General features: G+C 46.0%; 1 protein-coding gene across 2 annotated transcripts in view; it reads left to right on the forward strand.

Annotated features, from left to right (window-relative positions):
- Positions 1–14,511, forward strand: part of STXBP2 (syntaxin binding protein 2) — a 38,890-nt gene that overhangs the window by 17,639 nt on the left and 6,740 nt on the right. For both annotated transcript variants that reach the window (XM_083600001.1, XM_083600002.1), the window contains 11 exons: positions 4,612–4,661; positions 5,942–6,023; positions 6,377–6,453; positions 6,837–6,915; positions 7,567–7,670; positions 9,124–9,272; positions 9,773–9,857; positions 12,359–12,489; positions 12,628–12,735; positions 13,320–13,377; positions 13,715–13,780. In XM_083600001.1, coding sequence (XP_083456127.1) covers positions 4,612–4,661; positions 5,942–6,023; positions 6,377–6,453; positions 6,837–6,915; positions 7,567–7,670; positions 9,124–9,272; positions 9,773–9,857; positions 12,359–12,489; positions 12,628–12,735; positions 13,320–13,377; positions 13,715–13,780 — 989 coding nt within the window. The remainder of the gene's footprint in view (positions 1–4,611; positions 4,662–5,941; positions 6,024–6,376; positions 6,454–6,836; positions 6,916–7,566; positions 7,671–9,123; positions 9,273–9,772; positions 9,858–12,358; positions 12,490–12,627; positions 12,736–13,319; positions 13,378–13,714; positions 13,781–14,511) is intronic.

The raw sequence follows: 14,511 nt of genomic DNA on the forward strand, positions 1-14,511 counted from the left end.
TTCATTTTCAGCTCTTGCCCGCTGCCCAGCTTTGCCCCTCCTGAAGTGTTATGGCATTGTCCTGCTCAGAACATGAAGCTCATAGCCAGCATTCTAAAACAGTCTGCCATACCCACCGCCACTCCGATTCAGCAATAAAATGCAGGGGGAAGCACTGGGACACACACAAACACCACACTCAGACATAGACCTGTGAAGCCCAGACCTGTACAGTGGTACCTCTGGTTGCGAACGTGACCCGTGCTCGTTCACAACATGAAAAGAGCGCAACCTGCACATGCACAGGTTGCGATTCGCCGCTTCTGCGCATGCACGTGATGTTATTTTTTCACGTCTGTGCATGCGTGAGCGGCGAAACCCCGAAGTAACCCTTTCCGGTACTTCCGGGTCGCCGCGGGACATAACCTGAAAGAACGTAACATGAAGCATGACTGTACCTAGAAACTCAGCACAAAAAGAAGTGTGTATGAGCCCTGACAGACTTGCTGTTATGATTCTGTTCATCTTAAAGATACAGCCTGGAGTGTGTGTGCAAAGGGGCTGCAGAATAGGAGAGATGCGGAGGCACGGAAATTGGGGGGGTGTCCTGTGCGCAAGGGAAAATTGAGAAATTGAGGAGAAGGAAGAGAAGGGACTAAAAGGAGTGGAGGTGGAAAGGGGGCTTGCAAAAAGAAAAAGAAAAAGGAAGGAGTAGGAGGCACGGGGAAAGGGTTTGAAGATGAAAGCAGGGACATGAAAGGATCTGAAAAATAGGGAAAGTTGGATTCATAATTGAGCAAAGGATGAAATGGATGCTTAGTAATTTCAATGTGTGGGAAGAGGAAAATACATGAATTTACCATGCAGGTGGGGTTGCACAAAGAAAAGAAGAGAGGAGGCATAGACATGGGGGTGAAGGTGAAAATGGGTGCAAAACAAGGCTGTGGAATAGAAAAGTGGCTTTAGAAATGTGGCTGGGAAGGGGACAAGCCAGGTTAATAGTTGCATGGGATGGGAAGGGGAAGCTCCATGGAGTTAATGTGGCAGGAATGGTAGGGAGCTGGAGAGCAGAGCAGGCAGAAGCACAGCCCCTAATATATGCCTGGGTTTTTGGTATTTTTAAAAACATGAATGGTTTCTGCGGCAGAACCATTTTATTTGTATTGTCTATGGTAATGTGGCCGGTGGCATATCCAGGGTCTTTCTGACTTGGTTGCCCCCTTGTGTACTTTTCACTGCCTTTTCTCAGTCAGTGCTCTAGTTTGGCAGCTGGATTCCTCCAAAGAATTTTCACTTTGTCACAGCTGGTAGTTTTATAGCCTTGTTTTCTTCCCTGCGCATTGTCACAACTCTTTTAAACAAGTATTACCAGTTACTCTTTTTAATTCAACCTGTCCAGTTACTGTGTTTGTGTTCATTTATGTGGTTTTGGGCTGGGTACGTGGAGCATTCAAAGCACCTTGAGTGTCTAAATTAAAAAGACTTAGCACTCTATTAACATGTGACACTAATTCAGAGGCATCGGTTTCAGGCGTCTTGGATTTAGTACCCCAGATGAACTATGTACACACACAGAAAGAGAGAGAGAGAGAGAGAGATTGTCAGAAAGAAAGGATACCACATCTCATTCCCATCCATTAATTCAATTTTGGGTTTAGATTTTGAGTGAATCATCAGGTTTATCAGCATTACAGCTCATGAGATCTGATTTAAACTGGTGTGCAGTTGCTAAGACAGGAAGCGCTTTTGGTTAATCCCGGGGGAAACTTCTGCCACTTAGAATCATAGAATTGTAGAGTTGGAAGGGACCTCAATGCAATTACCTCCAACCCCCTGCAATGCAGGAATCTCAGATAAAGCATCCATTATTTTTTGAAAATAATTTTATTAATCTAGATTTTCAGGATAGCCTGCAAAAGAGAACCATAAAACAAATATAAAACAGATCAAAAACATCAGAAACAAAAGCAATAATCATAGTAACATTAAAAATACAAAAAAGCAGTAGATATAAAACCAGTTAAAATCCTGGACAATCTTTTTTTTTTTTTAATGTCTAAAACATGACTCTCCGGGTATCTATGACAGATGGCAATCCAAATTCTGCTTTAAAACTTCCAAGGAAAGAGAGTCCACAACCTCCCGAGGGAGACTTGTCAGTTTATTAGAGATCAGAGTAAGTTTAGAAAATGGAACTGTTTGCTCTTGTCCCCCCTCCCCCCATGCCGTGGATGAACTAGTGTGTTGCAATGAGGGAGATACGGTGTGGGATAAGGTCAGTTGAACTGGAGTACTGAAGATCATTTTACTGCAGAAGAAGATTTTTTTGTTTTCTGTCATTTTGTGCAGGCTACCTCCCCACTGAGGACGTCACTTCCTTATGCCTTAGACTAGAGATAATGACTGTAACCCTTGTTCGTCAGCAGCATTTATCACATAGCTGCTCCTAGAAAACTTTGACCCGTTTTTTGTTTTTAGCTTCTCTGGCTTAGAGGGTTGACCGCACATGCTCTTAGGCTGGCAGTGACCCTTTACCAAAAGAGTGGGTCTGCCCCTCACTTTGTCTGACTGGCTATTCCCTAGGTCAGGGGTGGATAATGAGTGGCCCTTCAGGCAGAGTTGGGCTCCGGCTTACATCAGCCCCAGCCAGCATAGCTAGAGTAGTCCAACAGTATCTAGATGGAGCACAGTTTCCCCATCCATGGTCTACAGCAGTGAGAACAAACTTTGGCCTGTAGGTCTGCCAGTCCCCTCCATCTCTCCATTTGGCCTTGGAGACTGTGATCCACCTCCACCCACCCAGATTTGTTTGCTCAGACATCACCAGAGCAGTGTAGGTTCCAGGCAGAGGTAATCAACCACCACACTGTGCCTGTAATGTATGAATCAGCCCTTAGTGAATCTTGCTTAAAAACTACCTATATCTGGTGAGCAGTGCTGGAGCACAACAAAGATGTATTGACATTGCAGTTCTGGGCATTGTTGGCTCTCCACCTGCCAGTCCTCTGTAGAGAGCAGTCAGGCTCATGATTTGTTATCTTTATTGCTAGTAAACTATCTGTAGTGAGCCTTGCTTCTCTCCCACTGATGACCCCAAAGTATAACTTTTGAAGAAGTGTGAACACCTGCAGTTCTTGGTTCAGCATCAAGGCTCTTGGTAGGTTTAAAAAAAAAAAATAGTTACCAACTGAACACTTAATGAGGGAGAATGCAGAGTGTGTTCCAATTAGAGAGAAGCGCCTGTTTAATTTCCTGATGACTGATGCGCCTTACTTTTGTCCCATTCATAAGTGGAAATGTCGTGTTAGGGGACTCATCCGATCACTTTAAAACATTTCAGACCCAGATTTTGAATAAAATGTTTTCAAAGTATGGTGTGTGCTTAAAACAGCAATAAAGCAGCAATTAAGCACTACAGTGGTACCGTATTTTTCGCTCTATAAGACGCACCCAACCATAAGACGCACCTAGTTTTAGAGGAGAACAAGAAAAAAAATATTCTCTCCCTCTCTGCGCAGCGCCTCTCCAGAAAAGCGGGAGGAGAAACGGAAGGGGCTATCCCTGAAGCCAGGAGAGCAAGAGGGATCGGTGTGCACCGATCCCTCTTGCTCTCCTGGCTTCAGCGAGAGCTGTGCAGCCTACATTCACTCCATAAGACACATACACACATTTCCTCTTACTTTTTAGGAGGGGGAAAGTGTGTCTTATAGAGCGAAAAATGCAGTAATTCATTCTGGAGGTCTGTTCTTAACTTGAAACTATTCATAACCTGAAGCACCACTTTAGCTAATGGGGCCTCCTGCTGCTGCCATGCCGCCGGAGCACGATTTCTGTTCTTATCCTGAAGCAAAGTTCTTAACCTGAGGTACTTTTTCTGGGTATTGGAGTCTGTAACCTGAAGCGTATGTAACTCGAGGTACCATTGTATTTTCCACTGGCAGCAAACTCTTCCAAACCACCTGGTGTCTAAATGATGTTAAATATGACACAAGCTGAGCTGATAAGGGGCGAAATTGCCATACTTGAAGCACCAGCACTGAAAAGGTCCAGCCCCTGGTAGATGCCGCCCCACTTCCCTGGTTCACCTGGCATATCCATATGGGAGTAGGCCATTTTCTTAAATACCCTGGTCTCAGACAGTCTGAAATGAGGAAGGCAGTTGCTTTGTTGGCAAAGCATATGCTCTTCATGCAAAAGATCCCAGGTTCAGTCCACAGGTTGAGCTGAGAAAAAGACCTGTCTTGAGAGCTTTTCCCAGCTAGTATATGTAGATAGCTAGATGGAGCCATGGTCTGATACTATTCAGGGCAGACGCCTATGTTCCTACTCACTCCACATCTTTCCCCTGCACCTCCGAAACCTGGAAGCTAACTGCTCCACCAGGTTAGGGGTACAGTTCTTCTACTGCCTTCAAAACTGCTGCGCAGAGGGCTCCCCCACAGGGCATGTGAATCCACTTTGTCTTGCGTGGACAGTAAAGTTAAACTCTGCTTATTGAAAGTCACAGAAGATGTCTACACTGGGGCAGTCAGAGGCATTGCTTATCACTCTCCAGCCCAGGAGTCAGCCAGTTATTCTAATTGCATCTAGTAGTTGCTCGGTGCTAATTCAGAGCTTTTCTTCACCTTTCAGAGATCTTGAACGATGTCATCCGCAGCATGAAAAAGGAAGGAGAATGGAAGGTAAAAATGGTTGCTGCAGCTCAGAGCACTGCATGTGTGGGGTGAGCTACACATAGTCTGACTACAGGGTTCATGTTGCCTACAGATCAGTGATCTCTCAGCCTACTAATAAAAATTACATCATTTCTACTGGGCACTGCAAAGTTGCTTAATTCAGTCAGACCATTGCTGTCCACACTTAATCTGCAATGTAGCAAGTGTGTCGTTATTATTTGGGCCATGTGTTCACTGTGTCTTCCGTGGCAATTACCATTCCTAGAACTCCCCATAACTTTTGCTGTCATAAGAGGGTGCATTACCAGGTCAGCCATGAAATTACTGGCTGTCAACAGACCAAAGAGGTTATTGGAATAAGCTTTGCTCCACTGGTTCTCCAAGGGCTTGTCGTGACTTCTGTAGAGCTGACTTCTAATTCTTTTCTGATTTCTTCCTCCAGAAAGGGAAAGTATTGGATCTCTCAGTTGCCCCTGTAGACTGCAAATATGACTGAGAGAAAGAAAGAGATCCCTTTTTGCTGTGTCTGATTATGTGCTGCAGCAGCTGAAAATCTTGTAAGGGTTAGAAAGCAGACGTGGGAGTTACCCCCTCCCCACACCACAAACATCAGGAAGCTGATTTGTGAGACTCAGTGCATCCTGAATTGATATGTTTTGTAGAGCTTTCTTTGGTACAAGTGAAAAGGTCTTTAGCACCTAGAACAGAGATGGGGAACCCATGCGTTCCATATATTATTGGACCCCAACTCCCATCATCCCCAGCCATGCTGGCTGCAATTAATGGGATCTTGAGTCCAATCCCTTTTGGAGAGCTACTAGTTCCCCATCTCTACCCTAGAAAACCATCTGATGCTCCCATAATCCTGAATGTAAGAGCTGGTGGGGATTCTGCATAAGGTTAATTCACTAAATTGTCCTCTTTGGAATGCTTTAGCCAGCAGACCTTTTTACAAGCAAAATCTATCTCCAGCAGTCCACAGTGGATACTCCCAACTCCATCCCAGAATATGTAAGAATTGAAAGTTTTCCATGCTCATTTCTAGAAAGAAAGCAGAGTCTTAATAGCTTAGAATGGACAGGATAGGTGGGTTGATAATTCTAGAGCACAGGAAGAAATGGAATGGAGCAAAAATGAACTTGTTGATTCTGCCATGCTGCCTTTTTAGTGGTGTGATTATTATTTGGATTTTTTAAAAAATCTCTTTTCTCAGTTAAAAATGGCTTCCTTGTGGACCACCAGATTTGTGTTCACTCCCATCGTTCTTCCCCTCTTTGTCCCTGCAGGTACTTGTTATGGATCATCCGAGCACCCGCATTCTCTCATCTTGTTTTAAGATGTCAGACCTTTTGGCTGAAGGAATCACAAGTGAGTACTTGAGCAAGAGCCTTGTATGTTCTGTTTTAATCCTGTTTTAATCAGAGGCTTACACTACTTTGAGAAATGCCCCTATCCTCTCTCTGGCACTGACACCTCCCTTCCATTCCAATGAATTATATGTGTATCAGTTGAAAGTAAGGTGGATCTGCAAGTTGCTGCATAGTGTAATCCTGGAACAAAATAGAAACCTGCTCCTCTAGGCACCTTCATGCTTTTAGTCAAGTCAGTGAATCTGGTGTCGTCGTTCTCCTTCCTTCCTTCCTTCCTTTCTTTCTTTCTTTCTTTCTTTCTTTCTTTCCCTTCCAAAATTCAGACATCTCAAATACATTTCCTCTCTCCAGTTATTGAAGACATTAACAAGCGCAGAGAGCCCCTCCCCAGCCTGGAAGCAATCTACTTGATCAGCCCCATTGAGACGGTAGGTCCTTAATCTCTGCATACTTGGGCAGACACTGAATTGGTGAGATTCTCCAGATGCCACTTGATAGAGGGGGAATCCCACAATAGTCACCCAGTTCCTTATTTCAACATGTGGCATGCTGGAGGCCCTTAGGAAGGGAGGAAGTTGGTGGGAAGAACTGTGGGCAAGTGGGGCAGGTGTCATTGGCTGGCTGCCGCTGTTTCCTGAAGCCCTATTATCCCCATAGGCCAGGAAATCTGCTCTTCCCATAAATCTCTCCAATTTAAGTATTCCTGGTATGGCTGGAGTATCCCTGTTTGTGAAACCAAGGTGAGGGAAGCTAGCGGTGGAAGCTCAAATGCAGATATAGCTGTTGCTAACAATCCATTTTCCTTCTGCAGTCTGTGCATGCTCTGATAAACGACTTCAAATCCACTCCTACCTTCACCTATAAGGCTGCCCACGTCTTCTTCACTGACAGTAAGTTCAGGGCCTGCTCCTAATCAAACAGGAAGGCAGGTCAAGGCTTGTTCTGGGAAGGGAGAGAGATGAGCAGATGGTGGGATAGAGGAACACACCATAATCCTACTGAGAGATCCCGTGGCATTTCCAGTCATCGAGGGCATTCCTGGCCTACCTGAAGGCCTTCCTGCCACAAATTCCACTTGTACCTGTAGGTTTTGGACTGTGCTCCGAAGCACATACTGTTACTTGACATATTATCAACAGGGTTCAATGTGTTTTGGCCCCAGTGAGCATGTGCATTTTAGAAAACTCCAAAAGTATGTCCCTGAGCCTCCCGTGTCACATGGCTTGGAGAGTAGTTGATGCTTCTGCTTGAAGAGAAGTATCTGTCCTTCTCAGTGCCCTGTTTGTGAGCTTCTTGGAACTTCCCATGAGTTTTCTTGTCATCATTGGGGAGAAGTAAAGGAAGACGCTGACCAGCACTGCTCAGGGTGGCCTCCAGTTCTGGGCCCACATGTCACACTGCAACCCTTTGTTTTCCCACCTTGGTAGCTGTCGGAGTGGGGTGGGGGGGCTATTACCTAAGGAAACTTGCTGTGCAGTTAGTTTGGTGAGGGGAATGGGGAAGATCAGAGTAATTCCTGCCTCCTCCTCCTTGACTTTCAGCCTGCCCCGAGAACCTCTTCAATGAACTCAGCAAGTCGAGAATCACCAAAGCCATCAAAACACTGAAGGAAATAAATGTTGCTTTCCTTCCCTATGAATCACAGGTGAGGAGAGGGATGAGCAGAGGGTGGACTAGAATCGCTTGCAAATGGAGGGGCAGCGGCTCTGTCATTGTAACGTTTTGCATGAGGGATGTTGCCATTGTTAAGAACATATGGCACCACGGGCAGGAATTCTTGTGTGGGAGCTTTCTGCAGTGGCTGTACAAAATTTGAGGTGGCAGCCTTGCAGTTGAGATTTCTTGAGGTGTGTAATGTATATCCCACAGACCTCCCTCAGGAGTTAATACTGTGGCCACATCTTAGTAGCTGGGAAGGAACAATCCAGCTGGGTAAATCAGACTTACCCAACCTGGTGTGCTGCATTTGTCCTGGGACTACAGTTCCTATCATCCCTGACCATTGCCCATGCTAGCTGGGACTGAAGGGAGTTGGATTCCAACAACATGTGGAGGGCACCAGGTTGGGGAAGGATGGAAGAAGCCATATGTGCTTAAAGTTGAGGACCGATTGTAGCTTGGATTCCTCCATGTGGCTGGATGCATGCTGTGCCTGCTCCAATAATGGAAGCTTAGCTGCTAAGTAATTGCAGAAAAAGTATCAGACTGTCACTTAAGCGACCATTTCAGATAGTAGAGACTAGCAAGAGAATTTATATTTTAATTATTCTGCCAAACTGTTGAGAACAGCATCTTGCCTAATAATGCCGGTCAAGTATACCTCTGGTGTTCACTTCTGCTGCAAGTGAATCATCTCATAGTTCATTCTCAGTATTGGGGTGCAGGACTAGATTTGGGTGGATAGGTGGATTAACAGGCAACTCGTATAAACTTTTCTATATTTTTTTAAACTATAGCTATATTATTAAAAGGTTAACTAGAAGTTAAAAGTTTGCAAAGAAAAGGGAACTGAGGTTTAGCAATTACTCCTCACCTTTCATCAAATTGTCTTGCAGCTGCTATAAGCTTAATATGCTCTCATCACCTCAAGCAAGTTGCCAGATGAGTCTGTCTTGTGCTAGATAGTCCCTGTACAAGGTGATGAATGAGCTTGAGGGAAGGATGCCAATTGGAGGCCTGTATAGGTCCAGGACCTATTACAGCACTTCAAAGGCTTCAGAGAACCAAGAACCCAGCAACTTTTAATGACCTTAAAAGTGTTGCATGTTCAGAGTTCACAAATAACCATTAGCTCTTGCCCCAGTGATGATCGTGTGATGTCCTGGATTATGAGATTATGATGAGATGGATTTTAAGATACAGGTTGCCCTGTCATGTTTGCACCCATTGACATACAGCGTAGGAGGTGATGTTTTCAAACACAGTAATCCAGGGAGAGGCTGTTTTCAGAAAAATATTTCTTGGGAAATGGTGACTTCTGTGATTTTTCTGGCAGATTGTTGTGAAAGACCATTGCTAGAGCACGGTGTAGGTTCCCGGTGGCTTCCTAACAGACCACTAGTGTATTATTCCCTTTCTCCCATTTTTTCTCTTTCTAGGTGTACACCCTGGACAGCCCGCAGAGCTTTCACCATCTCTTTAGCCCTTACTGCAGGGAGGATAAGAACAATCACTTAGAAAGGATGGCAGAGCAAATTGCCACGTTATGTGATACCCTCAAGGAGTATCCTTCGATTCGCTACAGGAAGTCAGTACCACTGCATACTGAGGAGTGGGAGGGAGGGGATGGGGAACGTGCGATACCAAGAGGATGTGGACAGAAGCATAGCAGGCCATAATGCTTTGCAGAGAAGTTGGTGGGGGTCTTATATTAGGAGTTACAATGAGAGATAACCCAACTATTCATTACACCAGCTTTTCCTGGCATCCTGTTCTCCTGAGGTTTTAGAGTACACTCCCATCAGCACAGTACTCCAAAACATCAGAAGAGCACCAGGTTGGGGAAAGCTGCGTTATGGCGTGAGGAAGTGTCCTGCAACTTATTGTTGGAATGGTAAAGAATCCTTGGCCACCTGCTCCGGATGGGGGTTCACTGCCAGGTGCCTGTTCTACTACAGAAAGAGGGGGTGAGAACCAGGGTGCTTATCTGTTGAGGAAATAACTGGCTCAAGACCTCGCCTTGTTCCCATATCCAGTGCAGGAAGCAGTGCTCCTCAATAGCCTTACCCTCTTGATGTTTTGTTGTAGCGGCTCTGAAGAATGCTGCCTGTTGGCCCATGCAGTGTTGGCAAAACTGAATGCCTTCAAAGCGGACAACCCCACTATGGGAGAGGTGAGTGATCCCAGCATTTTTGCCACAGCCTGTGGAGCTAGAGCAAGAGGCTGAGGCAGTGGGAGGTCAGCTGCTCTGATACAATTTCAGAAAGCCCTGCAGCATTTCACTAGAAGAGCATGAGTATGATGACTTGAGGAGAGATCTGGGGAAACTCCCTTGAAGTGCAGGAGAATGCAGAAGTGACCTTCCTCCATGCAGAGATGAAAAACAACCTGGGCCGTGCCTAAGCTGGGGCAGGGTGGCTGATGGCTGGCCTTCAGCTTTGTGACTAATTCACGGGTGGACAATTGGGTGTGAAGCCTGACCACTCCACTGCCTTCCTCTCCTCCAGGCCCTGCCCTTGATGGCTAGCATGTTCCATTTAACTGGATGCCAGGTGTCTTGCCAAACACCCACAAGATGTGCTCTTGCAGAGGCTGCCTGTGAGAGTTTAGATATGTACTAAGAACCAAAGTAGATGGGCACAAAGTTCCCCATCATTTTATTTCCGTTTGTTATTAAAACTAAAACACAGCAGGGGGAGGCTGTGAATTTTATCACAACAGGGGCTGTGTGTGTACAAGTGCATGGGTGCTTTAGCTCCTTCCCCACGGGCCGTCTTTCTTCACTGCTCTCCACAACCTTGTTTTTTTCTCATGAGTGAAAAAGACACTAAGGAGACATGTGTATGATGATCCCAAAAAATGGTCTACGGGGAAAGGGTTAAAGCACACACAGTTGCACAAGTGTATACACAAAGTGCTGCTCTGATCAGGCCTCCCGCTGCCGTATTTCATTTCAAAAAAAGGTGAACGAAGCAAAATACCTAGAGAGATGGTTCACATGTTTCCCTCATCCATCGTTTAGTTTGGCACGGAAATGTTCCATTTTAGGGAACCTCACTGTTGGAAGGCTAAGATGTCCTGTGCAAGACGACTTCCGAACAGGGCATTTCCCTCTGGCTTTGAGTCCCATTTCTTTCTGGTGTTGCTGCAGTAGTTCTAGGCCAGGGTGCCCTCTAGATGATGATGGACTACAATTCCCATCATCCCTGGTGGTTGGGCTGTGCTGGCTAGGACTGATGGGAATTAGAGACCAGAACACCATGTTGGCTCTCTTGCAATGATATTCGAATCCCCATTTATAAAGAAAGGGGGCAGACCAGGACTGGTCTAGCTTGCTGGAAATAGTTGTTTTCCACAGGTATGTCAGGGAATGTTATGTTAGCAGGAATTAGGGCTAACTTATTCATGTTCTGGGGATTTCAAAATTGTGTGCATAAGAGGGAAAGGGACTTTTGGCTCACTTCCAGCTGATGTCACAGAAATCATCTATTATGTTCCCATGGCATTGATGGAGCCACCACCTCCAGCCCAAAGGATGTGCTACTGAAGTGCTAGTTGCAGGGAACAATTTGCTTTGAAGCAGCTTTGCCCTCAAACAATAATTATCTCACCAGGCAGGGAACAAGAGGTACTGCCCACAATCAGCAATAGTTCTACCGTTTTGGGAAGACTGAGGGTAGCCTTGACAGTGTGGCTTCTGAAGGAGGTGTGACCACAGCAAAGGTACTGCAAGTGCCTTTAACCCAGAGGGTGCCCTTCAGGTGTTATTGGACTGCCAACTCTTATCAGGTCCAGCCAGTGGGCAGTGATGTTAGGAATTACAGTCCAACAACACCTGGGGAACACAACGTGGGCTACCCTTGCTCTGTTATCTTCCTTGTCTGCAGCATTCTTTGATTCATCTGAAAAGAGCCATCTATAGGACACTGCTGTGTGTTTGTGTGGCCACCTCCTGGCATAGGAATGTACTGCACAAATATGTAAAGGCACATTCCTGTGCTCATTCTGACTAGGCTTGAACATTGCTGGGAAATGAGACTTAGTGCTGGGATTTTAAAGCCTGGCTTGGGCTGCAATTTTGGATAGTTTGTTTTTAGCCCCCAAGCTGCTGTTGCCGCTGCATTCATAGAGATATTTTTTCCTGCCCTCAAGGCATCCTAAATACTTTGGAATGCAGTGTCTCCTTTTTGAACTTGCAAATTTGGCCTCATCCAAGCTGACTTCTAGTAGCTATCTGTGAAAGGATTTATAGGCAGTCCCTGTTGTCCAAGCAAACCCTAAATAACTTTTGTAAAAGAGCACCAGAGGCAGAATTTCTACCCCAGATAACAGGTAGGTCTGTGGCTCACAGTGACGGCTTCTTTCCTTTGCAGCGTGCACAGCCTGACATGTTTTGAGTCATCTCTGCACTAATGGGATTGTGCACTGCCAATTGGGAAGGGATTTGGTACATTTTAATAATTGCATTTCTGACCATGCCCTCTGCCCTGAGCTTGCTGGAGAGGTTGCACGCAACTGGTAGCTAGTGCAGCAGGCAGGTTTACGGGGGGGGGGAGGAAGGAGGCGCGAGGCCCAGGGAACTGGAGCACACAGCCTTTCCTTCTGGGCTGCTTGGTGCTGGCCTCAAATGGCAGCTAATCTCTCTCCTCGCCTTCCCTCTTCCACTCTTCTCAGGGTCCTGACAAATCTCGCTCTCAGCTTTTGATTGTAGACCGCAGCTGTGACCTGGTATCGCCGCTTCTCCATGAGCTCACCTTGCAGGCCATGGCTTATGACCTGCTCACCATTGAGAATGATACATATAGGTGAGGTCTGGTGGTGGTGGTGGCAAGAGCGCAAAGGTAGAAATCCCTGGAGGGGGAGAATGCCTTTTTGCTCAGGTAGCAGCCATGTGTGTCTTACCAAAGCCTTTTCCCCCTCTTGCCTTTCCTCAACCCTGCCAGGTATGAATCCACAGGCATCAGCGACTCACGAGAAAAAGTGGTACTGCTGGATGAGGACGATGACCTGTGGGTGGATCTGCGCCATATGCATATTGCTGACGTCTCCAAGTGAGAACTTGTTTGTGTTTGCACGCAAACACACATACGCGCTCTGCTTCCCGGTTGCTGGAAGTAACCTATCCCTGATGTGTCTGAATCAATTATTTTGATAGCTGTTGCCTCACTTCCCAGGTCCACTTGGGTTACAACTTATGTCTACAGCCAGACTGAATCAGGTGGTAATAGCAAATACAGTCTTCCTACACCGGCACTGCTGCTGCCCCTAATATTAACATCCCTTCTGCTGTGGGGAGCTCTGACTTTTGCAGCCTGCATGGAGCACTGCTGTTTATTGCAGAGGCTGAGAGTCAGATCTCTGCGAGTTGTTAGGAACATAGGTAGCTGCCTTATACTGAATCAGATCATTGGGTCCCTCTAGCTCTGTTGTCTACACTGATTGGCAGCAGCTCCCCAGGATTTCAGGTGGCGGTCTGTCCCAGTCCTTTCATGTTGGGGATTGACCTTGGGACCTTCTGCATGTGAAGCAGATGCCCTACCTCTGAGCTATGGCCCTTCTGCTTGCCTTCTGTTTGGCTGTAGCTCTTCAGAGAGCCCATTCCAGAGCAGGCCATGAATGTGACTTCCTTCCACAGGAAAGTGACTGAGCTCCTGCGGACCTTCTGTGAGAGCAAGAGACTCACTACAGACAAGGTAAGGCTGCTAGGCTGATGCCTATGTGTTACTCTTCTAGCTGTTCTTCCCCTGGGAAGTTCAGAGAGGCTCCCTGGCAGTGTCCCATCCAGCAACTTAGCAAGGTTGGAGATGCTTAGCTGAAACTCCCCACCACTTGAAGTTTCCATGTTCACTTTCATGGAGATCTCAAGTGTTGCTGGCTGGAAGCTCCAGGGTATGTGGGGTTGGGTAAGAGTTGACTGAGTTGGGATCCCCCAGCCTGCAGATCCTCTTAGTGTAGGGAAAGTTGTTTTTGGTCCATATCTCTGATGCCATCTGATCTTGGCATTGCTGGTCTCTCCATTTCCCTTTCTAGGCCAACATTAAAGACCTGTCTCAGATCCTGAAGAAGATGCCCCAGTACCAGAAAGAACTGCACAAGGTAACAGATGCAAGGCACCAGGACTGTCATTTTGCTTTGAATATTCTATTCTCACCACCACCACCACCACCACCACCACCATCACCTTTCCATTCTCAGAGCACCTACCGCTCATGGAAGTAACAAACAGATTAAAAAAAAATCCAGAAACCATTCAGCAGCAGTTAGCAGGAATTAAAATACCAGAAGTATATCAGTTCATTTCCAAATTATTTTTAATTGCTTCTACCTGGCTTTGGAAGGCTAGGAGAGAGCAACTGGATGGCAGGGCCAACATGGAGCAGGGTCTCCCCAGAAGACCAAAGCATGGCAGCCTCACATGGAAGGAGAGGGTCCTTAAAAATACCTAAGATGTTTGCTTGAGGCTTCAGAGTTCAAAATCAGCACCTTGAGACTTACAGATATGCTGCTTGTTCTTTTAGAAGAACAGTATTTTTATATTTATTGGTTGGTTGGTTTGTTTATTGTTCTTACTAGTCACTTTTTAAAACAAAAAGTGGACTCAAAGCGACTTACAGTATAATGCAAACATTAAAACAAACATGAAACTAAATACTGTAGAACCTAAAAGCTAGAAGCCTTCACTTACATAAAGAAGTGGTCTGTTGCATCCCATCCAGTAAAGGAGGCCCCAGAGATTGCTGCTTGCCCATTGAGGTTGCACTGTGAGGCAAGGAGAAGGGATGGTCAAAGACTGGCTGGCTGAGGAAGTAATCATTGTCCTACCCCTT

Source organism: Podarcis filfolensis (genome assembly GCF_964270895.1).
Source record: "Podarcis filfolensis genome assembly, chromosome: 2".
NCBI classification, from domain to species: Eukaryota; Metazoa; Chordata; class Lepidosauria; order Squamata; family Lacertidae; genus Podarcis; species Podarcis filfolensis.